This window comes from Schizosaccharomyces octosporus (assembly GCF_000150505.1).
Source record: "Schizosaccharomyces octosporus yFS286 unplaced genomic scaffold supercont6.2, whole genome shotgun sequence".
NCBI classification, from domain to species: Eukaryota; Fungi; Ascomycota; class Schizosaccharomycetes; order Schizosaccharomycetales; family Schizosaccharomycetaceae; genus Schizosaccharomyces; species Schizosaccharomyces octosporus.
In genome coordinates this window covers 3,521,533-3,548,968 of record NW_013185620.1, presented here as the reverse complement: position 1 = coordinate 3,548,968, position 27,436 = coordinate 3,521,533, and the positions used below count along the sequence as shown (strand labels likewise).

General features: G+C 37.5%; 11 protein-coding genes across 11 annotated transcripts; 5 read left to right on the top strand and 6 right to left on the bottom strand.

The window, feature by feature from the left end:
• Positions 1-33: 33 nt before the first annotated feature.
• Positions 34-4,404, bottom strand: SOCG_01012 (RhoGEF Rgf2). Its single transcript, XM_013163432.1, has 4 exons — positions 4,290-4,404; positions 1,519-4,237; positions 1,056-1,477; positions 34-1,007 (listed from the first exon to the last, which is right to left on the bottom strand). The coding sequence occupies exons 2-4, from the start codon at positions 4,028-4,030 to the stop codon at positions 453-455; spliced, it is 3,489 nt and encodes a 1,162-aa protein (XP_013018886.1). The 5' UTR covers positions 4,031-4,237; positions 4,290-4,404; the 3' UTR covers positions 34-452.
• Positions 4,289-6,561, top strand: SOCG_01011 (alpha-1,6-mannosyltransferase Och1). Its single transcript, XM_013163431.1, has one exon. The coding sequence runs from the start codon at positions 4,716-4,718 to the stop codon at positions 5,829-5,831; it is 1,116 nt and encodes a 371-aa protein (XP_013018885.1). The 5' UTR covers positions 4,289-4,715; the 3' UTR covers positions 5,832-6,561.
• On the top strand, positions 6,536-9,894 carry SOCG_01010 (uncharacterized protein). Its single transcript, XM_013163430.1, has one exon. It carries the CDS (start codon positions 6,730-6,732, stop codon positions 9,748-9,750), a length of 3,021 nt encoding a protein of 1,006 aa, XP_013018884.1. The 5' UTR covers positions 6,536-6,729; the 3' UTR covers positions 9,751-9,894.
• A 90-nt stretch (positions 9,895-9,984) lies between these two features.
• SOCG_01009 (uncharacterized protein) lies at positions 9,985-12,804 on the top strand. Its single transcript, XM_013163429.1, has 4 exons — positions 9,985-10,177; positions 10,352-10,409; positions 10,535-12,237; positions 12,282-12,804. Exons 1-4 carry the CDS (start codon positions 10,048-10,050, stop codon positions 12,488-12,490), a joined length of 2,100 nt encoding a protein of 699 aa, XP_013018883.1. The 5' UTR covers positions 9,985-10,047; the 3' UTR covers positions 12,491-12,804.
• On the bottom strand, positions 12,736-14,209 carry SOCG_01008 (astra associated protein 1 A). The gene has a single exon (XM_013163428.1). The coding sequence runs from the start codon at positions 13,961-13,963 to the stop codon at positions 12,866-12,868; it is 1,098 nt and encodes a 365-aa protein (XP_013018882.1). The 5' UTR covers positions 13,964-14,209; the 3' UTR covers positions 12,736-12,865.
• Positions 14,210-15,016: 807 nt separating this feature from the next.
• On the bottom strand, positions 15,017-17,428 carry SOCG_01007 (serine protease Psp3). Its single transcript, XM_013163427.1, has 2 exons — positions 17,269-17,428; positions 15,017-17,169 (listed from the first exon to the last, which is right to left on the bottom strand). Exon 2 carries the CDS (start codon positions 17,133-17,135, stop codon positions 15,789-15,791), a length of 1,347 nt encoding a protein of 448 aa, XP_013018881.1. The 5' UTR covers positions 17,136-17,169; positions 17,269-17,428; the 3' UTR covers positions 15,017-15,788.
• A 389-nt stretch (positions 17,429-17,817) lies between these two features.
• Positions 17,818-19,273, top strand: SOCG_01006 (PQ loop protein). The gene has a single exon (XM_013163426.1). The coding sequence runs from the start codon at positions 18,192-18,194 to the stop codon at positions 19,020-19,022; it is 831 nt and encodes a 276-aa protein (XP_013018880.1). The 5' UTR covers positions 17,818-18,191; the 3' UTR covers positions 19,023-19,273.
• On the bottom strand, positions 19,185-20,430 carry SOCG_01005 (ribosomal protein subunit S26). The gene has a single exon (XM_013163425.1). It carries the CDS (start codon positions 20,160-20,162, stop codon positions 19,347-19,349), a length of 816 nt encoding a protein of 271 aa, XP_013018879.1. The 5' UTR covers positions 20,163-20,430; the 3' UTR covers positions 19,185-19,346.
• A 61-nt stretch (positions 20,431-20,491) lies between these two features.
• Positions 20,492-22,767, bottom strand: SOCG_01004 (alpha-amylase Aah4). Its single transcript, XM_013163424.1, has one exon. The coding sequence runs from the start codon at positions 22,263-22,265 to the stop codon at positions 20,601-20,603; it is 1,665 nt and encodes a 554-aa protein (XP_013018878.1). The 5' UTR covers positions 22,266-22,767; the 3' UTR covers positions 20,492-20,600.
• On the top strand, positions 22,767-24,533 carry SOCG_01003 (triglyceride lipase-cholesterol esterase). The gene is made up of 5 exons (XM_013163423.1): positions 22,767-22,989; positions 23,041-23,467; positions 23,533-23,920; positions 23,970-24,319; positions 24,366-24,533. The coding sequence occupies exons 1-5, from the start codon at positions 22,958-22,960 to the stop codon at positions 24,453-24,455; spliced, it is 1,287 nt and encodes a 428-aa protein (XP_013018877.1). The 5' UTR covers positions 22,767-22,957; the 3' UTR covers positions 24,456-24,533.
• SOCG_01002 (sister chromatid cohesion protein/DNA polymerase eta Eso1) lies at positions 24,463-27,386 on the bottom strand. The gene has a single exon (XM_013163422.1). It carries the CDS (start codon positions 27,180-27,182, stop codon positions 24,588-24,590), a length of 2,595 nt encoding a protein of 864 aa, XP_013018876.1. The 5' UTR covers positions 27,183-27,386; the 3' UTR covers positions 24,463-24,587.
• Positions 27,387-27,436: the final 50 nt, after the last annotated feature.

Here is a 27,436-nt window from a genome sequence, read left to right as displayed (position 1 = left end):
ACTATCGTTCATAAACAAAGGTCTTAAGTAAATCATGCTGTGCTAATGACAATGTCCACTGGATAAAGTAGAACATTGCTAGAAATATGCAAATAATTTTTATTGAAAATAGAATGATACCAATACACAAACTAGTATGTGCAACTAAGTCAAAACGTGTGTCTAACGATTCCATCTTCTCAACACGATGTCCTTGTAAAAGAGTGATCTGTGAATGCAAATGGAAGTTGACATGTGTTGTAAATAATTAAGTGTTCAAAGAAAGAATATTAAAATGCAAATTCTGGAACGTTAAGATGCAACCAATAAGACAATAAAAAAACATTAAAAGGTATGACCAAACAATAGAAGAAGCCACCAGGACGGTCAACGAAGGAAATCACGAATGACAACATTGAACTATCATTTATGTATTTCGTTCCTCTTATTAAACATCAAAGAAGAGGTAAATATTACAAAGCAGGGCCAGCTGCATTACGAGTTGGAAGAATCAAAGAACGAACAACATCTGTGTCATCCGGATTAATCAGTGAACTTCCTTCGGTGCTATACAAGATTTCTCCACCTTCGCTGATCAGGCCCCGACCGTCTGTCAGAAGCTTGATATTATGTCCTTTAATTATCTGAACAAGCTCTGTTGTTTCGGCATGTCGAACTTCAATAAAATCTTGCTCAAAACCTAGTAGATAAGGATAACAAAGTGCAAAACTTGACGGTTGTCCTTCCCAATGAATCAACCAACCTTGGCGACTACGCCATCCATTCGTATTTACAAAGAATGCAAACTCGGAATAGCATAGTAAAAATTCACCCTTCAATCTAAACATTTCAATAGGACGTACATTCTCCTTCTTTTCCAAAAATCGAAATGAGGTGTCCGCTGGATTTAACAATGATTGAAACACTGCACTTTCGAGACTGACTATGTCGAACCCTTTCGTATTGCCAACGCAAAGCTTTGTCTTTAAAAAGTGAATAGAGAGTGCTTCCATTGGCATTTGCAATTCCTATTAATGTTAATACTTATCAATGAAGGACTTTCATAATTTACTTACAGTGAATATCTTTAGTGTCGTAGAGCCTCCAAACGGTTTTTTCAATGACTGAGACCGCTTACTCTTCGACGTATTACCGGCTTCAAAAATTCGGAGAGTTGTGCTTAACACCGTAGATTTTACTGCACATACAAGCACCCTTTGCAAACAAAATCCACTCTTCACAAAGCTCACATGGCCTGTGATACGACGAAGGCTCTTCACGCTGATTTGTTCTGCATTGGTAAGCAAATCAAGAGAACACTCATATAGCGTCCTATCAGCTACAATGAGCAGCAAGTTATGTTCTTCAATCAAATCAACTTGCGAGATGTTTGTTATCGGAATCTTCAATCGTGGTCCGAGACAAACACCATTACTACCTTTCCGTAACGACATATATATACCTCTATAAGTGCCAAAAACTATCTTCCGCCCAGCATCTGTTCTTGTTAGTGTTTGCCGATGTTGAAACAAAACATACCATAAGTGATTGCAGAAGTAATCTTGTTATTAAAAAAATAAGTTTCATTACAAAGACCGACTGTCTCAAAAATTAATCGTTTTGTAAACAATGTTTGCTGTTGGCGCTCTATATGCTGTTTCCATTGGTCACGCGCTATCAGGGTATTCAAGTAAAAGTCGATTTGAAAACCGCGGGAGCCAAGAAGCTGTAAATGTAGGCCATAAGATTTCATAGGTGAAGATGAAGAACCTTTCGCAATTAAAATGGGGTTAGTTAATATAGTAGAAGATGGACGACGAGAAACTGAACCACGAGATGAAGTATCGTCTATGCAAGAAATGACCAACAGTTCTAAAGGAAGTGGTCGCAGTTGCAACTTATGTTGCTGGCGTTTATACCCATGCTTCAATTTAGTCAATAATAGATAGTTATCCAGAAGGAACATATGTATGCCACCTTCCGTGTCATCATAGGCGTATCCACTAGCTTTTAGTTTGACGGTTCCCTTGAAAATAAGTAATCGAGATTCATCAAGTAAACCAAGGCGTTGTCTTTCAAAGTCACTGCATGAAAGCTGCTCATTAAGTTGGAGCAAAGCAAGACGATTCTCAGTTTTACCGGTTTCGTAGTTCAGCTTCGTTAGAAATTCCCGTAGCATTTCGATTACTTTTGGGATATTCTCTAAATCCGGGTTATCCTGTTCAGTGTACTTTAGAACTCCATTTAACAAAAGCGGATATCTCGCCAATCTTGTTACTGGCTTTGTTAGGTATCCATTAAGTTCTAACTTTCTTGACTCACGAAGCCTTTCAACTTCATGAGTGTACCTTGCGAAGGTGGGATTAGAGCCCTTTTCCCTCTCAAACTCAAATTTTGCAACAGTTTGATTAGCCCCATATCTAATAAAAGGTTCAAACTTGGGAACGTAATCCAAAAAGATGTCACCAACAGTATGAACAATCGGTTGCAAAGTCTGCACTCTATTGAGTGCATTGGAAAGTCTAGAATTTACAGCGTGCACCTGCATAATATTATGAAAAACTGTCTTAATGAACGGTTGTCGGAACTTTTCTGGAATTACATTAGAAGAAGATAGGGGTTTTATCCAGAAGTCTCTGATATACTCGATGTCTCGAACGAAGTCGCGCTCAGTATAAATAATCTCGAATATAACTTCCTGCCTTTTCCATTCACGGTTATCTATTTGTTCTACAATATGCTTAGGCACATTGTCAGCCCAAAGACGGTGTTCCTCCTCTTGCTTATCTAGCAGGTAAGAAGCGCCGGGTTTAAGAACAGGCTGTACCTTCATATGTAAACGGGTTTGCTGCTCTAAGCGACGTGGACAAGAAATGGAATAGCACAAGCGGTTTTTACTGCATGTTGGAGAGTAACAGTCAGTAAGGATTGTGAAGATTCCTTTCGGATCCTTTGCAGCTTCAAGCTCTTCATCGGACTCTACGCCTTTGGTCGAAGGATTCGTGGAATTCATGTAAGACGTATGGTTGTTATGTTGGACAGATGAAGATGGGGCGTAGGAAGCCTCAGAAACGATGGAATCGACAGAGTCAGAAGTCAAGGTTCTTTGTTTAGGATAGACAAAATGATTTTCGTAGGATGCGATGACTGGAGAAATTGATGCCATAGCCTCCGGAGGTGGAAGAGTTCTTCGAAACTGATAAACTTCTTTACGAGAATCACGCAAACGATGAGAGTAAGTAACGTCGTGAAATAACTTTTGGGAATCCAACGCTCGTCCCAAAAGTAAAGCCAAGTTTCTATCATTGGTTCGAATAATTTGCAATAACACGTCGACAGCTTCACAACCTAAGAATGCATCCTTGTACAGCAAACCATCCTTGACACGGTCCCCTACTACGAGACGCGTACGAAACTCGGCAGAAACTTCAGCTAAAAAAGCAGGATGAACTTGTGGCTGGCGAACGGAAGCAGAACCTGAATTTGTAGGGACAACAGAAGGCAAGCTAGATGCAGATCTGGAGCCTCCATGACGCCTTGACGACGAAGCAGGTGGACCTTCAGGATATTCAGCAACTGGCGTTATAAGGCTTGCACTACTCCCACGCATATGAGAGTAGCTGCTCCGACTAAGGGAATCATGTGGGGTAATAGTTAATTTGTAATATTGATCACTGACGGTAGATTTCCAGCTTGTATTATCTTTTCGGGATTTATGTGGCGTGGAACAAAAATCGTCTGCAGATGTAGAATGCACTTGATAAGGACTGCCCTCGGTAGAAGTAAGATCGCTGTTTGAGGAGGCATGTCGCTGACTTCTAAAATAGGGATAAGCGGGACTGGAATCAGGACGTTCAATATTTCCAGCCATATCAGCCAAAGAAACAGCAGACGAGGATGCGCTGGATGTATGACTCAACGAACTCGGGCCATTACTTGTCGAAGACTTTTGTAAAGGAGAAAACCCTCGAAATTTGATAGGCATCGAACGAAGGGATTCGCTACTTTCAGATTTTAAATTAGTCCTAAAACGTCCTCCATTTCCTAGCATTTTCTGTTATATTAAAAGAAATATTACGGATAACCAAGAGAAGCGAAACCGAAGGAATACGAGAACAAGCCAATGTCTGAAAGAGCACGAGAATTTCTCAAGCAAAGGAGGGATCAAAAAATCTAAAAGAAAGTAAAAAAAGACCGACTATGATAATAAATCATGTAACAATAATGAATTTAAAGCGAATAAGAACCAAACAAATTTCTAGAAATATTAACCATACTAACTTCGAAAGCGACGTTCAAGACGAGCTTACCTCCTTTCTACCATTTACTCCTTTATTAAGGAAAGAGAGATAAATCTGCAGGTTTTTCAACCACAATTGTATTCGTGTGTGTTGTGTTTTCGATAGGACCTACTGCGTATACACGTATGTTTTACGCTAGTGAAATAATTCCTCGTTGACTGATAACAAGCTGATCTGAATATCAACCTTACGAAGGAAGAACACCAAAAGAAAACTGGAAGAGTTTATTTGTTTAAAAGTATATTTTGTGTTTGTGTCTTTGTGTTTAATTTCTCTTCCTCTATAGTAGAAACTGGACTCGGTTATTGTAATTGATTTGATTGCAAAGACCGAAGAGAACTATTACAATTTGTAAAGGATTTAATTGCTTTTTTGTATTTGGGTTGAAATAATTCTATATACTTCTAGTAGAAGGACCCACCAAAATATGAAAACATGCCAAAATTTCGCATCAAAGATATATTAATTGCGGGAGCAACAATTTCCTTCATCTTTCTTCTGATTCAATACGGAGGTGGAATGGACGGTATGAAGGATTTGAGCGAACTTTCGATGCCTGAAGAGCAGCAAGATAGTATCATGCAAGGGGAACCGGAGGAAAAGCTTCAAAGTGGTTCAGAAAGTATAGACGAGAATGAGGAAATAGTAAATGAACAGGGTCAATACGAGATACGAAACCTTGCAGCGTATGGAAGTTTGGGTGAATTTGATGAGGTCCAAGAAGCAATGAAGATGAAACTATCTCAGGCGACTTATGAAGTGTCAAATCAAGAATGCAAGCAAATTCCAAAATTCATTTGGCAAACAGCTAAGAATCCAATTGAACGAGACGTTCTCCAATATACACGTTTTTGGGGCAGCAACCACCCCAGCTATATTCATAAAGTCTTAGATGATTCACAAAGTGAACGCCTTGTAATCAATGATTTTGGAGATCCTTCCATTTCGAAAATTTCTTCTGCCTATACAATGATGCCGTTTCCTGTCCTAAAGGCTGATTTCTTCCGTTATTTGGTTTTATTAGCCAGGGGAGGTGTCTACACAGACATTGATACGACTCCCATCAAACATATTAACAATTGGATTCCAGAAGAGTATCGCAATAAAGATGTGCGTCTTATTGTTGGAATTGAAGCAGACCCTGATCGTCCCGACTGGCATGATTACTATGCACGACGAGTGCAATTCTGCCAATGGACCATTGCAGCAGTTCCTGGGCATCCTGTGTTGTGGGAATTAGTCCACAAAATAACTCATGGCACATGGTTACTTCATGAGAAGGGAGAATTGCTAGAAGATACTGATGCTGTAATGGATTGGACAGGGCCTGGAATTTGGACAGATTCAGTGTTTGATTATTTGAATTGGAGATATGGTCCTTTTAGCTGGGAAAATGTGACGGGAATTGAAACCCCAATGCTTGTTGGCGATGTTCTCATTCTCCCTATAACTTCTTTCAGCCCTGGTGTTTATCATATGGGTTCTAAATCAGTGAATGATCCCACAGCCTATGTAAGGCATTACTTTAGTGGTTCTTGGAAGAAAGATTGAGCTACATACATTCGGTAACTTTTAGTGCTTTCCTTTGGCATGATACTACTACCTACACTACTCATGAGATGCCAAATATGCTTTTCAATTATTCTTTCTTCCTTTTCTTTTTTTCTTTTGTTATTATTTTTTTTTTAAAAAAAAAACTACTCCCAAGCATTGTTGCTATATCTGATAATGGAATAAACATCTGTTTCTTTAGACGATGATGGTAGCTAATCCTTATATCTTCTTTCGTTTATTTCTTCTTCAGCTAAAAGTTTTTATTACTGATGGCTTGCTAAAACCGTTTTGTTATGATTTTCTTTATAAAGCTTCTATTGTTTATTTATGCTTCGATTTGTTTACAAACAAACAAACAAACTACAGCTAATTCATCCTAGGTAACAAGTAAATAAATAATCATTTTTTGGACATGATGGTGTGAAAACTTATCAAAATGAATACATTTTTAATCTTTCAATTCAGAAAAATGTATTCTACTAACTGTTTACCTCGGTGTAGACATGCAGAGCCTTCGTCGTATCAGATCTTTGACGAATTAAATAGTGTCTCTAGGTTATATTTCTGCTTGTTTTTACTTATTTTCTTATTTAACTTGTTTTTCTTTCATCATATTTATACTTTTCAGATACTTAAGACAGCAATTTGAAAGATTGTTACCCGTAAATGGGTTTCTTATATAAGGCTTTGTTTACAGACGCGTTCCTGTCTAAAGCAAACTATCCTCTGGAAGAGGTAAAGGCGCCTTTCTTCCAGAATAGTACAAATTAGGATATTTGAGGAAGATAGAATTATAATATAAAGAACTTAATCTTAGTCAGAGATTCGTAACGTGGCCATTGAAGGTCAATTGGTATGCTGAATCTAATTTTTTAATCTTCCGAACAACTCAAACATGTCAACGGAGAACATGAAAAATCAAACAATGAATCATTCTATTGCCGAAATATCAATTGAACCAATGCGTTATGGAGTGAGCTTGAGCCCTTCCTATAACAGCAGATGGTCAGCACCATCTGACATTCTTTTTCAAAGATTTCATACCAGTCCAGATGTTCCTAAAAAAGCGGATGATATAATTCAATCCCTTACTTATTTAGATTCGAAACTTACGGAGCTTTCAAAATTGGTATTACCGATTCCGCTTCAAACGGGAAGTGCAATTGATTTGAACCAAATTCAAGTGCTTTTCAAAAATAATTGGGTGTTAAACGATCCCAAATATGCAAAATTTGAATCTTTTGTTAAGCATCTGAAACAAAGCCTGTTGGAGCTTCAAACTGAGAAGCAGGATATTTCAAGTCAGTCGCCTCGGGATGACCCATCAATGAGCAAGATATCTTATTCGTGCAATGAAAATAATCATGGAACAGATTCACTTTCATTAGAGCCTTCAGAAGGCCAACCGTCCGCAAGTATGAAAGTTGATGAGCTGGCTAAAGCAACTTACATGCTTAGCCAGATCATGTTAGAATACGGTCGTTTAAGTAACTGGAATCACTCGAGAGATGCAACGGTATTTGAGTTCGTATCGTGTTTTTCCAAAGAAATCGATAAATTTCGTAAATCTATTAATTATAGCATTATCCACACGAAAGAACAATATTTAACGCTGGAAGTCGAAAATACTCAAAGGAATAAAGAAATGAATATTATCAGAGAATCTCTAACTCAAACGGAAAAAGCTCTTATTTTTAAGGAAAAAAGATTAAAGGATCGTCAGATTGAGACGCGGGCTCTACAGCGAAAAATTGAGAGTTTGAGAAACCTAAATTGGGGACTTACCTCTAGGGTAAACCAGCTCACAAAAGAAATCGAAGAACACCAGCACTCCTCTGAAGCTGTTCTGAATAAGTATAATAGTTTAAAGCAAGAATCGGAAGACTGGTTAGCGAATAAGAAAAACGAAGACGCAAAACTTGCTGAGCTCAAAGCTTTGGTAAAAGGTTTAGAAGATGAAAGAGCCAGTAATTTGAAAAAAGAGGATGAGCTTAAAGAAACACTCACTAAACGCGAGAAAGATTTGGAACAGCTAAAAATCTCACTCAACAATGAAATGGATTCGAAAGCTTGTTTAGCTATGCAATTAGAGCAACTTCATTTACAAATTTCGCAACTAAACAAGGACATCAGAATAAAGGATAACGAACTTTCAGAAGTTAAAACGTCTCTTCGCGCAAATACGCTTTATATAGATGATGTCAAGGAAGAATTGAGCAAGCAGAAAGCTGATTACATTTTTCAAGTAAATGCATATAAACAAAGATATAATCTGTTACATGACAGCTTTCAAAAAGAAACTCAAGAGAAGTCGGATTTGGAATCTCAAAATCAATCTTTGCATAAAGAAATCAATCTTCTTCAAGCTGAAATTGAACATCGCGACTTTGAGTTCTCCGAACTCAATGACCAACTGAATCAAGATGAAACCCGAAGAAATGAAACCACTGAGAAATTAAACCGCTTATGCCGGGAGAAAACTGACTTGTTGTCAAAATTGCATGTTCAAAAACACGCTTATGAACTTCAAAAGGAAAAGTTTGAAAAGGCATTAAAAGAACTTCATGTCAAAACTCAAAATGAAACTGAATTCAGAAAAGATAAAAGCCGACTAGTATCAGAATTAGCATGGATTAAATCAGAAAAGGAAACGATGACTTGTGAAATTGCCGACGGTGCAAAGAAACAAACAGGGTTCGAGGCCCAAATTGGTGAACTAAAAGGTGAACTATCTAGACTACAGTCTAAGCATCAAGAAATTCTCTTGAAGTACAGTACAATACTGAATTCATCAGAAGCTTTGCAAAAACAAGTGAAGGACCAATCCGTGTTCCAAAGAGAAATTGAAAGCTTTAATCAACAGAAGGATACCCTGCAGAGATTTTTACTTTTTTCGGCTCAATGTTTTGAACTAGACATTACTGTAGATGTCAATGAGTTTTTCAGGGATCTTAAGTCTGGCATGAAGTGTTTTCAGTTGTTATATAATATGTATAAAAGGTTATGTAAACAATGTGATTTGCCTTTTATAATGAATACCAAGCAGCTAAACGAAAAAGAATTGACGAGAGACATCCGGATGTTGTCAGCAAAGGTTAGTACTTTACGCGAGTTGTATGTTCAAAAGTCCAAGGAAGTGAAGAAATATGATCTGGCGTTGAAGGCTTTTATTGATGAAAAAGCCTTATTAGCGAACACAGTTGCAACAAGCCTTGAGTCTCCATTGCGAGGAATGGAAAACAAAATGACGAATCACGAAAGCCGAGTAAGCCAGTTAATTAAAAGCTTTGATACACCTCGAAGCTCCCCCACCAAACAGTCGTCATTTGAATTGATGTTGAAATCTCCTCCATCATACGAAGAGTCAACAAAAGTTCAAGCCGAGCAGGTATCGAAGAATGATAGACAAGGAACTATTGCAATCAATCAGACACTATTAAGGGAAAACAAGCTTCTTAGAAACTTAGTGGATCGTCTCAATAAAGTTACTGGTAACACTTCATATACCAATACAGAAATGCATACAGGCGTGGAATGCTTAACATACAAATCACTAGAAGCAGCCTTTGAAACCCTTTCCGATAGTAAACGTACTCTTCTAGTCGACCTGGCAGAAACAAAGAACCAGTTGGAAGAAGTTGACAGAAAGTATCGAAATTTACGACTGGTACTTAATGAAGAACCTTCTTCCAATATGGACCACATACTAAATAATATTTCACCAGATAACGAGCATATTGACAGCGAAGTACTAGTTCGAAAGTGTCAGGAGCAGTTACTGGAAGAGCTACGCAACGTTCGTAACTTGGAGAAGTTGTTGGCGGAAGAAAGAATTAAGTCCAATGAACTTTCTTTACAGTTAGATAGACAGCATGAAGAGTTGCTGTTGTACAAGTGCAAAGGAAAGGTGGAGTGAGTCTTAAAAAAGAACTTCTATATTCCGGTTGAATATTTAGTTATGTCTCCCTATTCATTCATTGAAAATATTGATATAGTAAAATGTACACAACAAATGAATAATAAAGCGCTTAATTAGATTAATTTATTCAGTTCATCAACAGTTTTTTACAAACCCCTTTATTTACCTCTGTAATTCCTTATACATCACTAGATGATTTAACAGATCACATCTTCCATCGCTATCCTATAAGTAAGAACCCAAACAAAACAACTTACTTCTGACATTTGCACATCTCAAGATAGATTAATATAGATGAGTAAAACAGTAGATCTTAATGTTTTGCGTCAAAAAGCTTTAGAATCGGCAAGAAAACATTCCGAGGAGGAATCAGACAAAGAAGATGGAGAAATAAGTGAAGACACAACTGAGTCTTCTAACAATGGTATGTACTATATTTCAAGATTGGAAGGACTGTAGAAGGACTCAAACTATGAATGATGATATAATCTGTTTTAATGATTGTTATAGCAGTTCTATAATATTGCTAAGTATTTGCGTTCACTGTACTGTTCACTTCAAGTCCTAGAAAAGGTATTCAGTTGTTTAACCCATATAGATGCAATTCCTCCTGTAACACAACCTAATCCTTTCCCTTCACAACTTCCTGTAGACGGGTATGTTTGTACAACGAAGTGAAGATATAATAAAAGCAAAATATTTGATACCTTGAGGGTGAATCATTTGTTTGCTTTTAATTTGATTGGAAACCAATCGGATTTTAACGTATTAACAATTATAGCTTTACACCACCGAATACATTTCCATTTCCATTTGCACCTCCTTTTATGCTTCCTCCGGCATTTTTCCTTGGGCCGCAAACTACTCCTTTCGCAACTCCGAATGAGGTCCAAATTAAAGAAAGTCCTCGCTGGTCATCTAAGTCGAAAAATGAGAGTTCATTTGCTGGTAGTCGCAAATCTAATCTTAATAGAAACAGGACTCCTCGCATGGAGAAGTCAACAGAACCTCGCTCATCACCAAATCGAAAAGGCTCGAGCAAAGTGCTGTCTGAAAGATCTGATGAAAACAGAGTAAAGACATTCGAAGATGACAGTGGTATGTCCGACATTTTACCACCCTCTTCAAAACGAAATGAGGCGGAAAATGCTATTAATCAATTAGTTGGTTTTGGCGTTAAATATGATGATTTCATTGCTGAAGGTATTCATCCTTCTGTCGTGCGAAGTCTTTTTTCTAAGCTAGGCATCGAACTTCCCTCTATCACCGTGCCTTCCTCTACATCTCCATCTGAACAAACTACTAGACCTACCAGCACCAAGCAACCTCGAAAAATAGACTTACCTTCAGATGATTCGGCTATTCTTCCTGGTGATAGCGGGACTCCGACAGTTCTTCCTCAAAGAAAGCGGTTAAAATCCTTACCTCGTCCTCCCGTAGACGACTGGCTGAACTCCTCGAAACCCTTTGGTATTTCCAGTCCTTATATTGTAATTGAACTTGATTCTGAAGATGAAGTGACTTACGAAAATGATAGCTCCTCGACGTCTGAAATATCTATATCGACAGATCAAACAGCAAATTCGCGTTTTGAATCTCTTGCTTTATTGCGTAAAAAAGAGAATGAAATTCGAAAGATGACGGAGATGATTATGAAATTAGAATCTTCAAAGAAAGCTACAAAACCTGCAATTCCTAAAGAACCATCCCCTTTTGTCTCTACAAAAGAGAGTGATCAGAAAGAACAGTCTTCCAGATTAACGATGGAGTCCTCAAATAGTGAGCAGAGCAAACACAAGATTGCTCAGCCAACGTCAAAAGCCACACAGGATGCGCTGGAAGATGATGCAGGTTTGCAGGTTAACGACACAACAGAGGAGAATGTTCCTTGGCTAAGAAATGTCGATAACGGTGAGATTCCAACAAAATTACAATCGCAGTCTGAAGAGAATCAATCGCTAGTTACGCAAAAGGATGAATTGGCTAGGGTGAATAAACTTATTGAGGATGAAGAAAAGGAATTAAATAATTATAAAGCAATCATAAATTCTAAGAAAGAAGCTTTAACAAAGTTATATTTCAGAAAGAAAGAACTTCTTTCGAAGGTTGGCGTTGAACTCTCCACGTTGCTACGTTCTGAGTCAATTAAAGATAATACTGCAATGGACAAGGATAAGTCGCCGGAGGGCACTAACGTTAGTGAGAATGAATTAAATGAAAATGGTACTAAAGCAGAACATAAGGAAGCTCCTGTAATAGAAGCTACTCCAGTACCTCCCGTGAATTACATATCTCCTTTGTATAGATTTAAAGCTTTCCGATTTAACAGACAATTTTTGGAAAAAGTACCCAGTGGATTTCGGTCCGTGAAGTATAGTAATAAAGCGGACCCAACGAGGATAATGTGCAAATACGAGACTACAGGAGGAGTTTGCAATGATGAGCAGTGTGAAGGATTCCATTTCAGGGATTTAATTATGACGGGTTATGGTATTTATTGTACTGGACTAATTACTAACTCAACGTAGATAATGAGATTATAGACGATTTGGCAGAACATAACGTGGGCACAACCAATGAAGAGAAGGAATCCTTCAGCAAGGTTATTCGGGAGATTATCGCAAAAGAGAAGGAGAAAGATTCCGATTTTAGTACTATATGCCAAGCGATTGTTGATACGCATAGTAGGTGGAACGCAGAACGTTTAACAATTCCCATTGCCAAAGTTTCGATTTGAGTTTCTATTGTTTTGTCTTTCATTAAACACTTTTCAAATTGCACGATTGCTGAACACGTTCTGTGGATATCTGTTGTTACAAGTCTACCGGACGTGAACACTTAAAACCTTCCACATACTATGAAGATACATAATTATTTTAGTGTAATATTGTTTAATGTTTTAGAGTTAATTTTTGGTTAGTTGAAAAGAATCTTATATGAAGTCAAAGATGAATTAGTACTCTTTTTTTTTTTTCTTTTCAACTCGTTTGGATTTGAGAAGTCACATATATACTGGTAATAACATAAATATCTTAATTTATATTTATAGAAGACATAAAAATTGGTGTTCAAAACTCTATAACATCGTAAGTCTAAAAGCATATTTCCATTTCTAGTATATTTTCCAAAGAGAAATCCGAGAATCCTTGCTAGCTAAAGCAATGATATTGGAGTATGAACAAAAAGATACACAATTGATCATAGAAGAATGGTATTTTAGGACAGCCAATACAGAAAGGCTCTTACAGCTGTAAATCCGAGTACGACCATCCCAACCTGCAGTAGCAATAATTCGATTATCTCCACGAATTTGCAAGCATTGTTGCCCACAATGTTTGGAATGAAATACTCTTGGTTTATTGTTCGCAGCTCCATCTAAGGATGAAGGATGTTTTACTATCCGATCATCCGCACCGGACGAGTATAATTCATTCCCTGATTTATTGTAGTTAACAGACAATACCGGTTGAGAGTGTGATTTTTCAAAGTAAGTCATAACCCAAACGTCTCGAAAGTCAAGACACACATTTCTCACTTGGCTAAGTTTACACTGAAACTGTGCTACATGACCACTTTCATAGCCGACTGCCAAGAATAAAAACTCCTCAGAGGAAGCGAAAGAAGTGGTCATCAATGCGCCTGTCTTTTCATTATTTATGGTGGGTTTTATTTCATTTTGAAGTCTTGTACCGTGATCGCCTTGATTTGTGTTCTTCGATAGTAAACTTTCAGCTTCGTAAATATCAATACCATCAACATTGATAGTGTTTGAAACTGCAATAACTTTTGCATTTTTATCATATGAAAAAGAGCAAAAAGTTAATGCATTGATATAAATACTCGAACAAATAGTAACAGAGTCGTTGTTTATGTCCAAATTAGTCTGAGACAATCCATTTCCCCGAGATTGCATACTGCTCAATTCGGATAAAGCCAAAGAATATTTAATCTTTCCAAAGTCCATTTTCCAAACGGTTAAGCGACAATCTCGACTCTGTGTACACAGAGTGTCAGTATCGACAACTTCCATTCCTAAGATAGTTTTCGTATGAGCATACCAAGCCTGCAGAGGACGCATATCTAACAAAGACCAACAAATTACAAATCCATTTTCGTCCCCTGAAAAAAGATGGTTTTTCTCGTCGAAAGCGATTGCAGTGACATTGGATGAATGTCCACGTAAAACGTAGAACGGAGTTGGTACGACCATGAAAGCTTGTTTTTTTTTTTTGTTTTTAGTCTACCAAATTTTGATTTTAGTTAAAACTAAGCATCTCAAATTCGTAATAAAAAGTACTCTTTACTGCTTTGGTCTGTAGGAGTAAGAGTTCTATGTCTGGCTACCAAGTATTATTGAAATCATAGTGATACAGCTAAACAGAAAGATACTTTCCTACTTCTTTCGTTAGGAATAAACCAAACTATAAAATTTATTTCTTTTTCAGTTGCGTGTCGCTATTTACATATGCTACAATGTACTGTTTCTTTGAAAGCACCCTTTCATATTGTTTATATTTTTCATTTCGTCAATTCAAGAAGGTGGAAATGAACTCTTGCTTTCCCTTTGCTTATAAAAATAAAAAACGATAGCAAGTCTTCAGGTTTGATATGGGAATACTTTTTTTGAATAAAGCGTAAATTATTATGCCTTACATATGTTGACAAGTCTCACAAATACAATATGCTAAAATAACTTTCTTGTGATAATCGATTGTGCTCTAAAATTAAATATTCTCTATAAAAAACGTTGTTTCATAAACGAAGTTTCGATCATTTAGCTAGTTTTCGTAGAGATGAATGAGTAAATTCTAAAAGATCCTTAAAAACGATACAAACAGCTCATTTTGCTTAAATTCCAGTAAAATTTTTCATTTAGGAAAACCAATTTGATTCCGTGCATTAGACTTCTACTATCACTATAGAAGAATGCTTGTTTGAATTTTCTGTTTTTCCTTTAACCTCGTCCTTTGGGCTTCGTATTTGCTTCCTTGACATCTCAAATACTTGACGAATTTTAACGTTTGGGAATTTTCATTGTACTTTTTCTTCTTGTTTTATTTACCTTTTTTTACTATTTTGGATATCTATGGATAACGTTACTTGTAAAGTAACGTTGCCCTCGAACAAATTTAAATTGAAAAGAGGAATAAGAGGTACTCGATGTTGCGTGTGACAATCATGGCTTTCAACTTTATCTGTTTTAAAAAATGGAAAAGAAAGAAGCTGTATTGCTCTTGACTAACATTCATTTGAAGAAGACCAAAGAACAGAAGAACCTATGCGCTCATTATATCAATTACTAGGCACTACTTTTAAATTTCCTAAAAACAAAGGATAGGCAAACCGCTATACAAATTTTTTGTTGATTAAAACTACATTTGCTTGAAACAAACCGGACGGCCTGGATTTTTGTCCCATCTAGTGGAAAAATATACTTGTCGTTTTGGTTTCACGACTTAAAGGTAAAGTAGACCCTGCCGTAATAACTATTGTCATTTAAAAAGAAAAGTATATAAAGAAAACTTTTCATATTTCATAGGCTACACGTGGACAAGTTTCATCGTACAACTTCTCGTATATATTCCCTCTATTTAATATTCACCTTCGGTTATGGAAATTCAACGTTCAGTTCAAACAATCGATAGTAAATAGCTCGTTTATATGAACAGGAAATATTTAATACGCAAGGAGGAATCTTTGGCACTTTCAATAGTCATTTTATCAACCTGTCGAGTTTTACGATTCACTGATACACACACGAATTTTGAACCCTCTGACTACAAACTGATGGACTAAACATAAGAAAGCGATATTTTCATTCATAGCAGTCTATCCGATTATAACTGAAATAGGATGGATTACCTTTGGAGAACATATATTTCAAGTTTCGTAATTTGTTATCATTGTTCGAAACGAGTCTATTCGAACAATTAATTATTCGAAATGAAAGCAATTTCGTGAATAAAACTTCATTGGATGCACATAAATAGAGATTGAACATTATAAAGAAGATAATCATAAAACGAGCGATAAACTTATTCAGAGAAATTATTGAAAGCAAGAACATTAGGGGTTCCTTCCGGAATTCCTTCCAGTTTATCTGTCAAAGCATACTTGAGCATATATTTCTTGAGATCAGCGGGCTTGTTCGCCAAAGAGGGTTCAAGAGAAATGTAATATGCGGCCAATCCAGCAACATGGGGAGATGCCATGGAAGTACCAGAAAGGAGCATGGAAGCTTTGTCGGATCCAATCCAGTCAGAAAGAATAAGGGATCCAGGAGCAAAGATGTCGACACAAGACCCATGGTTGCTAAAAGAAGAAATACCATCAGTCCAGGTCATAGCACCAACAGTCATGGCACTGCTCACACGAGAAGGAGAAGTGTTGCAAGCATCTTCAGCATCATTACCAGCAGCAACGGCGAAAAAGAGTCCGCCCTTAATAGCAGCGCTGACGGCCAAATCCAAAGCTAAACTAGCATCACCACCCAAAGACATATTAGCAACAGAAGCAACAGAATCCTCGTCCTTCTTGGACTCCTTGAAAGCAAATTCAATACCCTTGATGATATCAGAAGTGGTACCAGTACCGTCAGCACGCATGACCTTGACGGCGACGATCTTGGAATTCTTAGCAACACCAAACGTTTTCCCGGCGATGGTACCGGCGACATGAGTTCCATGACCATGGTTATCAATGTCCTTTTCGCCATTAGGAATGGTGGCACCCCAAGAAGCTCGGCCTTCAAAATCTTGATGGTTAACGTTGACACCTGTGTCAATAACATAAGCGGTTACACCTTCGCCGGCAGTTTCGTTGTAATTATAGCGAGTAAAAGTTGACAAGCCCAAACGGTCACGGTGAGAAACTCGAGCAAGACCCCAAGGAGCAAAGCGTTGTTCGGCTGTGACGTGCATGACACGATCGGGCTCGACGATTGCAATGTCGGGATGCTTTTTAAGCTCATTTACAAGCCAAGGAGAGAAGCGGGCAGCATATCCCATAAAGGAATCGCCGATTTCGAAGGTATGCTTGAGCAAGAACGTAGAGACATCTTGCCAATCAAGAGAACGTTTGTGGTGTTGATGTTGAATCCACTCATGATGACTATTGATTTTAGCTTTGTCAACAGAGGGTTTGAACATAACGATATAATGGTCATTAGTTATTGAGGAGGAACCTTCCACATCTGTTTCGTAAGGCTTTTGTGAAGGATGATTCAAAGGAGGAGCGGCAATATCATCCCCGATTGGAACAGGGCCATGGACATTTGGAGAGAAGGAATTATCATCCAAAAAGAAGCGTAAAGGATTGAACGCAGTAGAAACACTACAGAGCTGAGCAGCAAAAACAAGCCCAGCGGCAAAGGAAACCTTCATGACAAAGCTGTTTAGGATTCTTCAAGGAATGTATCTACTGAATCGTTAGAATGAAAGAACAATCAATCTACACAATGAAAACAACAAGAGATCCAAACTCGATTGCAGTCCAATGGCTTTTTCAATTCCTTACGATGAAAATTTACAAAAGAATAAAGGTGGAAGGTCCTTCAAAATGGAGCAATTCGACTATTGTAGGACGAGTTGTGGTGGTAGTGATGTGTTTTGGTCAGGTTCAGAATTCCTCTTTGGAATACATTTATAGACTTCTAAGGAGGAATTGTTTTGAAGCAATCTTGACGTAGACAATTTTTCTCTTTCTCTTGTTCTATTGCTCTATATTTGAAGTCCTTTAAATCTTTATTCTTATTGTAGTTCGTTTTCTCTTCTCTTCTCTTCTCTTCGTTTGTTTATGTTTATCGTCTTTTTTTATTCATATGCAATCATTATGCCAATTTCTTTTAGAAAAAACAAATAAATAAACTATCATAAGCGATGTTCTATGGAAACAACGACAACACCGGGTTTTCTAAGCTTAGTACAGAACAATTCAATAAGTAATTAATTTACCAATCTATCAATAAAATCTAACTATGTTTTGCTTCAACCGTGGCAATCGTCAGTACATTTTTTCTTCGTAATTAAGGGTATATGTAAGGGACATTGACATACTAACGACATCGAAAATTTGTTCCTAAACAGAACCAACTGGTTGTCTTTGAGGAAGAAGTGAAGTTTTAAACTCAAAGTCTAAGGTACATTATAGGACAGTTATTTATATTTGTAAAGAATTTTTTTATTTTCATTTGGTTTCATCCTAAACTTGCATCATTTCTACTTTTTTTTCGTTTCTATTCCTACCAAGTATACCAGAACTAAGATACTTCTTCATTTTCGCTTATTGATTCCCTTTTTTCTATTAATTATTATTATTATTATTTTTGGTTTAAGAGTCTTTTGATTTATAGAACCAATTTTCAGTGCGTAATTGGTGATTCATTGGTTTTCTTCAAGTAATCTTTTTCTTTTTTTTTTTTTTTTGATATTGGTCTCCTTATGGCTGAACATAACAATTCTCCAGGTACTTATCCCAACAAGGGAGCAGCTACAGCGCTTGCTGTCATTGGCACAGTTTGCTGGTGTGTGCAACTGATTCCTCAAGCCATAAAGAATTATCGTTCCAAATCCACAGCTGGTCTCGATACTCTGTTCATTTTTAGCTGGGTGATTGCCTCAATCCCTCTTTCCGTTTATAACTTGGTCCAGGACCTCAACATTGCTCTTAAAATTCAGCCTGAACTCTTTCAATTGCTGTCTTTAGTAACCTTCTTCCAATGTCTCATCTACGGTGAAGGCTGGTCGGCTCGTAAATCTCTGTTCGTTGTGGGTGGTCTCGCTGCTCTCTCGGCTGGTTTGCAGGCTATGTGCATTCTTACCATTAAACTAGGCATTCGTCGCCATGTTGAATGGCCAGTCGAATTAATGGGTGTTTTAGCCACAATCCTTGTTAATATTGGCTTTCTTCCCCAATACATTCAAATTTTCCGCCAAAGGGCCGTCCGTGGTATTTCATATATTTTCTTGACTATCGATTCTGCCGGCGCTCTCTTGTCCTTCATATCACTACCCTTCGACCGATGGGATGTACTAGCTGCCATTGACTATGGTCTCGTCTTTGTATTAGAAATGGGTATTTTTGTATTGGTCCTTATTTTTAACGTCATCCTTGGCAAAAAGGATGAGACTTACGACGACAACGAAGAAAACGAAACTAGGGATGATGAAGAAACAGTGGAAGAGGAGAAGCCCAAGATTCTTGTTAGAAACCCTACTTCCAGATCAGACTACTCAGTTCATCCTCAAGAAAAATCAATTCACATCCCTTAATCCTACTACTGTCTTTATTTTCTTTAACTCTTGAATATGGAAAATCTCATCTTGGCCTGTTTTCTTTTGTTATTAGCTTTCATTCATGACTGGAATCGTGACACTGCTGAAATGTGCTAGTGTATGAGTTAGGATTCCCTTTACTTTTTATTTACTTTTAAAGTTTCATTTCGTTTTTATTTATAAATATTGAGTTTATTAGTATTTGGGTTTTTACAGCTATATCAATACAATCACTTATGGTGTATGTATATAGAAACGTAGTGTAAGTTTCTTATTATCAAAAGATGTGTATTTTGTTTTGTACAATCAAGCCTCGGAATTTTAGACTAGAGATTGTTTGAGTCGATTTTCAACCACAGACCAATTAATACTTTGGAACCATGTATCAATATACTGCTCGCGCTGAAAGAGACCAAAGTCTGTAAAATAAGCATGGTCCCAAAGACAAATGTTGATGATTGGGACATGAGAATAGTTTCGTGGTCTCGTACTGTGATCAGGTACAGAGGGAACGAGGTGAGGATCCTTCGATTGCGATCTACTCCACAAAAAAGGAGATCCTGCCTGGAATGTCCGCATCACTTGTAGTCTGTTGTAGTCATCGAGGACAACCCAAATCCACGCAGCACCAAATGTATTAGATGCGAGTTCCTTTATTTTCAATAGCAAGGCTTCTTTAGACTCAAAATTTTCACGTATAGCTTGCTGAATAATAGAATTATTTTCTAGTTGAACTTTGGGATCTGCTTTTGCTTTTTCAGCACTAACCAAGGACTCAAAAAAGAAATGATTGTTGTAGGCTTGACTTGCAAACTGGAATGTGGCTGCATGTTCTGGAAGCACAGCTGTTTGAAAGACAATATTAAAAATAGAATGGTCTTCCAGCTCGGTCCCTTTTACTCGATCATTCAAACTCTTAACGACATGTCCCTGGTGCTCATCCCAAGCTACCCTTATTCCATGTTCGCTAAACAGTGGAGTCAAGTTCCTTTCAGGTATCTCGGGCACTGTATGATAGCATTTAAGGTGTTTGTTCTGTAATCTGCTAGGTATGCTCTTCAAACACTGCGAAAAAAACGAATGTGTATTTGTGTAACGAACACCGCGAAATGCTGAAGGAATTCTCAAGAAATTCATCGAAATTTATATAAAGAATACAAATGCTACTTTAAGAAACTAATTAATGAGGATATTAGTCATTACTTTACCAAACCCCGAAGTTCAATGGTAACTGAAAACGCAAGCTTCTGGTCAGCGGTTCTCACCACGAAACGACGGTTCAGCATCCATAGAACGGATAGTTTTTATGACTATTTAGTTTATTTAAAATCACTTTTACTTCCGAATAAAATACTATTTTTTGTTTACGCTTCTAAAGAACAGTTTTATCCTAGTATGAAATACGCAAAAGTGCTCGTATACACAATGGTTTCATCTCCCACAAAGTCTTTTAAAGTCTCTTTTAAAAATACCTGAACAGCTTTCTAGTTACATGAGATAATCATTAATTCATATTAGAACACTATGCAAAAAGTAAACATCTATAGATCACAGGATAACTAAACAAGGTTTCGCTCACAAAATCATTATCAAAGAAACAAACAATGCAGCAATTATACTGTTTGTACTTGGCTTTGGTCCTGGTGCTTTTGAGGCTTGAGCACTCTCTGCATCTAAAGAAGTTGAAGAAAAAGACGTAGAGGGACCTGAAACTGGAGTAGCAAACGAAGTATCGATATCCTTAAAAAATCTGTCTTCAGTAGGAATGCTGGGAGAAGGACAGATGCCAAGCTCGTAAGTTTTATATTCCGGGTACAGAATCATAGGATCGCCGTTGTGGATTATAAAAACTTGACGATCGTCTTCCACGGGAACAGACTTGCAAGTAATAATATCAATCCATTTATGCTCGAGAGCAGAGACAGTATAGTGAAAGCGAATATAAAATGAGCCCAAATTGTTAAGTACCGTGATAACGTCTCCGCGCTGAAGCAACATTACTCTGCTATCAACAAGGCTAATATCGGATTGAGCAGACAAAAATGTTTCTCCATTGTCACTATTTAACATAGCATTACGAAAATTGTTGACAACGGAGGTAAAATAGTAATATGGATTTTTTTTAGGGAAGCCTTTTTCCCAAAAAACTGGCCGATTATAAGGCTCAGTAACGCCTCTCAGCGCAAGCTCTTGACCATAATACATGATAGGAATGCCATCGCCCATAAGAAGGAAGGCAATTGCGTTCTTAAGAGCAGCAGGATCACTAGAGACGGACGCCATTCTTGATAAGTCAGGACTCTCAACAGAATTTCCCAAAGATAGAGGGTCACGACAAAGACCGCGAATATCTGTCATTGCCTCAGATAAATCAACCATTCCATTGAGGTTGCTAGATAGAAAAGCCTTTCTGGCTGCATTCTGAACTGGATAATTCATCAATCCTTCAATCGAGTTTTGCCCATCGCAAATTTCAATTGCATCCTGCGAAAATGATTCTGCCATACAAAATACACCAGCTGCCTCACAAAACGTGGGTATAAAGTCTTTGGGATAGTCTTTTGCTGAAGCAATACGAATACCGTCGACCTTGAAGGCTTTCACAAATGAACGTATATATTCCTTTAAATTTTCTTTTAGGGAAATCAAGTCTATACTGTGGTCTGGAGGGTTGCATTGTTCGCAAGGAGCCCAGTCGTCCTCGTCATTTGTTTCTTCATCCTCGAGTACTAGACAAGTCTCATCGTCATAATCTTCTTCATCCAAAGAATCATATTCGTCGTCAGCAATTTCATCTATCCTTTGAAGATCCATATGATTAATTACTACATCAACCATCAAGTACATGCCACGCATATGAAGTGCATTAGAAAGCTCTCTTAACTCTTTTTCGGTACCAAAATGGGGATTGAGATGATATGAATATCCATAGTAGCTTTTACCTAGATTAGATTGCTCAGAATTCGCAACCTGCTCTACGACTGGAGAAATTAAAAGAGCAGTGAAGCCTAATTCCTGGATATAGTCAAGATGATCTTGAATTCCACTCCAATCTCCTCCACAGTACTCTTGCAAACGAATGTTGCAACGGGGGACCACGTTACTTGTAGCAAACCGATCGGTTAAAACAGAGTATATAGATTGCTTTTTCCAGTCTTCAGCACCCAGTGCAAGGACCGGGGACACAACACCCGACACGAGTCCGATTGACAATCCTAAATTCTTAAATGACAACTTCATCTTTGTCGAGTGACGTGGACCGGTGAAGATTGTAGTCTTCTGTTTTTTTTTATATGCCTTGCTTCCACTTGTAAACAAATACGACGGCGGATTTTTGCTTCCACTTGTGTAAACAAACAATTGCTTTTTGGAATACGGAATCAAAAAGAGTTAGTAGAATTCATGCTATAAGTATAAGACAACCTGGATCATTAAAAAAGCAATATTCATGTAATTATTGTCCATAATACGAAGTATATCGTATCAGTAAAATGGCACCTCTCTTTGAATAAGAGTCAGCAAACCAGCTCGACTTATACAGTAATTATAGTAGTAAAAATCAAGCTCAAAAAAAGATTTGAACTCTTCAAGTGTAAATATCTTTTCTTCTGTGGTCAGCGTTCTTTTTTATAATGACAAAAATAGAAGAAAGCGACGAGCACTTAAGAACAAAAAAGACAACATTCTATACTTTCTATAACCTATTTTTCCAAAAATGAAAAAGTACGTAAGTCTTGACATGTTTCTTCGACTTGAGTTCTTCGAGATTTCAACAATATCCTCTTACACTACGAACTGAGAGCCATGGAACGATTTGGCTTATCCAAGACTTAAGATTGATTTGATTGAATTAAGGCTTGTCATACAATAACTTTATTACATTTCATTTTTATCGACTTCCAAGCGATTCTTAGATATATTATATTTTCTCAATGACGGGAGCTTTTAGACCACGGGTCCCTTGGTAAGTCTTTCTCTAACCGTATTCTTCAACCAATTGCTAATAGATTTTAAGGATCGACTATCTTGGTCTGCTCACTGCATATATCGGCGTTTACGCCGAATTGATTTTTCGTGTATTTATTTACTTGATCCCAGATCGAATTCGAGAATGGGGACGAAGAAGAGTCATTCGTATTTACCATTATTACATTACCAAGAAAACTACCGATGGTATGACCGATGCCATCCAAAAGTGCAGAAATATATACGAGATTTGTGAAGCTTTTGGATACAAAGCAGAGGAACACTTGTTGCGAACTGAGGATAATTTCATTCTTTGTCTACATCGAATTACACACCCTTCCAAAAAAGAAACCAAAAAGCGAGGCGTCGTATACTGTCACCACGGACTCATGACAAACTCTGATCTTTGGGTGGCTGTCAACGAACCAGAGCGCAATCTTCCTTTTGTTTTAGTTGACAACGGCTATGATGTTTGGGTAAGTTGAAATTATTTGAAAGCATTCTGTGTATTTTAGAGTCACATATGTCTAACACCGTTTAGCTTGGTAATAACAGAGGAAATAAGTATAGTAGGAAACATGTGGTATACAAGCCTAAAGATGAAGAGTTTTGGAATTTTTCCTTAGATGATATGGCTATGTTCGATATCCCTAATACTGTCGATTATATACTTCATGAAACCGGAGAAAAGAAGCTTAGCTATATTGGATTTTCTCAAGGAACCGCTCAGGCATTCGCTTCATTGAGTTTAAACAACTCTTTGAATAACAAAGTGAATATCTTCATTGCCTTAGCCCCTGCCTTCACTCCTAAGGGATTCTCAAACCATCTGGTTGATTATTTAGTAAAAGCTAATCCAAAGATTATGTATAATCTCTTTGGTAGACGATCACTGCTTCCCTCTGTAACATTTTGGCAAAATATCTGTTGTATGTCGAAAGTATCTTTTCCCTTGTGTTTCTATTTCTAACATTATAGATCCTCCTATATTCGTTAAAATCGTTGACTTCTCTCTCAAATTGCTTTTCGATTGGGATTTAAAAAACATTTCAGCAAGTCAAAAACTATGTGGTTACGCTCATTTGTATTCGTTTTCCAGTGTTAAAAGTTGTGTTCACTGGCTTCAAATTATCAAAAATTGCACGTTTCAACTATACGACGATGATCTAGCAGTTATAACTGGCTATACAGCTCGCCACTACCAAGTTCCTTTGTTTCCTACAAGTAATATTAAGTGTCCAATTTTACTTATCTGGGGTGGAAAAGACACGCTCATTAATATGGAATACATGCGCACTGCTTTACCGCCTCAGGCGAAGGAAATAGAGGTATGTGTCACCTACTAACGATAAACGTTTGAACTAACAACTATAGATTAAACACTACGAACACTTGGACTTCCTTTGGGCTAATGATGTGAAGGAACAAGTGATTCCGAAAGTCCTTGAAGCACTCCCTAACTAGTCAGCATGTTTGATACTTGTGTTAGTGCAAAATATATTTATTTGTTTTCAATATTATCCTTCACCTATAGAACCTGCTATAAAAAATGATTTGTAATAATAAATCTCATGTAGTTCAAAATTATTTTGACCTTTAATTTTCATAGACTGCATATTGTACTCCTGCTTTGTCTTTTTGATAAGTTCTACTCCAAGACAAGATAAACCGTTTTCCGCTTTCACTTGGTTGAGTAAAAGCGATTTCTTTGTTGGATATTTTATAACCATAAATAAAATGAGAAGTCGCGCATTCTAAAAGTGCACGAGCAATTCCTTGTTTCCGGCGTGATGGAGTAACCCAGATCCTTGAAACTCCAAGAAGAAATCCAGCCTGTAATTTGTTTTCTTTTATATACACAGCGGAAGAGAAAAATGCTTTCTCATCCTCTTTCTCACTAATCACATATGCGGAATTTATACGCTCTGCTAACAAAAGCCCGACACACTTTTTTCCAGAAGTAAATAGGAAAATGGAATACTTATCAACACCGATAGTTTCCATAGGCTCGCCGGAAAGTTCTTCATTAACAAAGTTTAAAGCTTCCTCGGCTTTCTTTTGATCTAACAATGAACTTTCAGCTGTAATCATGTAGATTGAGTCGCCATTGACAGAATAGCTGAGTCGTTTTATAGGTTCTGTCTGCATACTTAAAGTGATACCACCAAGTGTACGAGAATGAAATCTTGAATGCAAATCCACGTCTTCTTCACTTGCTTTATTGTATTCCATTAGACATTCTGAACATGTAACAGTAGTTGACCCTAGGTCCAAATGCATCTGGGTAGCGCTTGAAGAACCGGAAAAGCCAACGGAATTATTCTTTTTATGCAAGGAAGATGTTGACGACGTACTTTGATTTGAAGTAAAAAAAGCGTCAAGAAAGGCCTTTTTTGGTGATGGGCTATCTATCGGCAAAGTAAAGTGTTTGTTACCAGTCCTGCGTCCGTACGTCCTGTTCTTCCCGGTGTTTATTGGTTTATCTGTATTAGAAGCATTAGACGGCTGCTGTTCAACTAACCTTTCTTTACGAGAAAGATTTATAGCAAAATGATAATCATCATGTTCACCCTTATTACTAAAAGGAATGATATGTCCGCATTCATCACATGTATATGACTGTTGAATAGTAGGACTTGGATTATCCGAAATATCTTTGAACATTCCAGAAATACTTCTTTTCTTCTTCGGTGACGCTTCTTGGTTGTCTTCAGACGGACATTGCTGTTGAGGTTTAGTGTTCTCATCCAACTGAAGCTTTGGATTATCATCCATAGTAGGTATCTGTTTCGGATGAATCCTGTTAGGACGTAGAAAAGACTCTATACCCCGTGAACTCTTGTCAATTTCTACTATGTTTTGGAAACTAACTGATAAATGGGAAATCGGATACACATCATACTCATCTTGAAGCTGTCGAAGAAGCTTCATGCAATGACTAGCAATATAATCCACTGTAATATCAGCATCTAGAGGGATTTGGGCCGATCTCGATTTACGAAGAGAACCGGTTAAAACATGCAGGCACAACGTTTTGGGCCTTCGGAGACCTTCTACTTCCATGAAACGGGAATGTAAGTCGGAGCCAAACACGCGAAACCAGTTGAGAACTGCATGTTCATCTTTTAGTTTATTCTGACCGAAGTTTTTTGCAGATAGCATGGATTTAATTTGTATCTGAGTTGTTATTTCTGTATCATCAAGACCATGGCACATATTCCAAACAAGCCTGCCATTCACTTGGCCAAGCTGTCGCATAACATTGTCAAGCTGCATGGACCACACATCAGAAATGGAGTCAGTACCAAGAATTCGAACCACTTCCTCTCCGAATTTTCCGCCCAACATCCTTATGTCGGTAATGCTTAGTGATCCAAGATATTCCTTTATGCCGCTGCGACATAAGGTTGCTTGCTTATTTGGTTTATTTCGAGAACTAACAAGCTTTGCAAGCATTGGGTTGAAAGAAATTCCAGCAGAACATGTATAGTGCAATGATTGAAATATGTCTTCTCGAATTGCTTTCACTACTTTCGCCGCATAATGGAGAAATATATCATCCCAGTCCTGTTCATATTCTTCACCAGTATTGCCTCCCTCCTTGTCAATTAATAATCCATTTTCATGTTTCCATAGAAGCACTGGAGCAGCTGGAAGGGATGTATCCAAATCGCCTGGCGGAGTTTTCAAGAAAGGGTACTCTTCTAAAACAAGCTTTTTTACTTCACCGGTAAGCTCTATGAAACATTCGTCAATACTAGCCTTCTTCACGATAGGCGCATGTTTTTTAATAATGTTCAAAATCTTGACACTCTCATGTCTGTACGGATCCAAGCAAGCTTTGAAATTACTTGGGTCAGGATTTTCATGGTATTTGGCTTCTGTATCACCGGCCTTCCAAGTTTTTACGTGTGCAACTTGAAGTTCGGGACACTTTTTTTTAGCTTCTGTAATGGTTTCATGTCTTGAAACGTTTGCGTCTCTAGCTGGATAGTTTACAGCTATAAGACCTTGCCATTGTTGCACAGCAAAAGGAGTAGATGGATTAACTCCTAGTCTCACTATTTCCACTTGGGCGTAAAATGCATCTTGATCAATGTGGGCTACGATCCTCAGCGGGCCAGTTCGAGACGTCGGCTTGTCACAATACTCCAAATCTCTCCAAGAAAACTTGCTTTTCCTACTTTCCATTCAGTTCATTACTTTTACTCTTTTATTTGCGTAAAAGAAAACAATCGTGCAATGTTTATGAACAGTGGAACAGTTTTCATTAAGATGTACAGTGGTGGTACTAAAAGACAAAACACCGAAAGCTATCTAAAACTTTGGATGAGTAGAGAGCTAATAGTGATGAATTTCTTTTTAACAATGAATCAATTTATGAATTTTTTTTTCAGTATAATTTGGCTTATTTTCAAGAGTCTAAGGTTTTCCTTTTTACTTTT

Excerpts from the sequence above, each read along its gene's own strand:
- SOCG_01012 (XM_013163432.1), bottom strand. The coding sequence starts at position 4,030 with ATGCTAGGAAATGGAGGACGTTTTAGGACTAATTTAAAATCTGAAAGT. Across the intron at positions 1,478-1,518 it reads TACTTCTGCAATCACTTATG|ATGCTGGGCGGAAGATAGTT; the intron begins GTATGTTTTGTT and ends TAACAAGAACAG. Across the intron at positions 1,008-1,055 it reads CGACACTAAAGATATTCACT|GAATTGCAAATGCCAATGGA; the intron begins GTAAGTAAATTA and ends TAACATTAATAG.
- SOCG_01011 (XM_013163431.1), top strand. The coding sequence starts at position 4,716 with ATGCCAAAATTTCGCATCAAAGATATATTAATTGCGGGAGCAACAATT.
- SOCG_01010 (XM_013163430.1), top strand. The coding sequence starts at position 6,730 with ATGTCAACGGAGAACATGAAAAATCAAACAATGAATCATTCTATTGCC.
- SOCG_01009 (XM_013163429.1), top strand. The coding sequence starts at position 10,048 with ATGAGTAAAACAGTAGATCTTAATGTTTTGCGTCAAAAAGCTTTAGAA. Across the intron at positions 10,178-10,351 it reads AACTGAGTCTTCTAACAATG|ATGCAATTCCTCCTGTAACA; the intron begins GTATGTACTATA and ends TAACCCATATAG. Across the intron at positions 12,238-12,281 it reads CAGGGATTTAATTATGACGG|ATAATGAGATTATAGACGAT; the intron begins GTTATGGTATTT and ends AACTCAACGTAG.
- SOCG_01008 (XM_013163428.1), bottom strand. The coding sequence starts at position 13,963 with ATGGTCGTACCAACTCCGTTCTACGTTTTACGTGGACATTCATCCAAT.
- SOCG_01007 (XM_013163427.1), bottom strand. The coding sequence starts at position 17,135 with ATGAAGGTTTCCTTTGCCGCTGGGCTTGTTTTTGCTGCTCAGCTCTGT.
- SOCG_01006 (XM_013163426.1), top strand. The coding sequence starts at position 18,192 with ATGGCTGAACATAACAATTCTCCAGGTACTTATCCCAACAAGGGAGCA.
- SOCG_01005 (XM_013163425.1), bottom strand. The coding sequence starts at position 20,162 with ATGAATTTCTTGAGAATTCCTTCAGCATTTCGCGGTGTTCGTTACACA.
- SOCG_01004 (XM_013163424.1), bottom strand. The coding sequence starts at position 22,265 with ATGAAGTTGTCATTTAAGAATTTAGGATTGTCAATCGGACTCGTGTCG.
- SOCG_01003 (XM_013163423.1), top strand. The coding sequence starts at position 22,958 with ATGACGGGAGCTTTTAGACCACGGGTCCCTTG. Across the intron at positions 23,921-23,969 it reads ATTTTGGCAAAATATCTGTT|ATCCTCCTATATTCGTTAAA; the intron begins GTATGTCGAAAG and ends CTAACATTATAG. Across the intron at positions 24,320-24,365 it reads CTCAGGCGAAGGAAATAGAG|ATTAAACACTACGAACACTT; the intron begins GTATGTGTCACC and ends TAACAACTATAG.
- SOCG_01002 (XM_013163422.1), bottom strand. The coding sequence starts at position 27,182 with ATGGAAAGTAGGAAAAGCAAGTTTTCTTGGAGAGATTTGGAGTATTGT.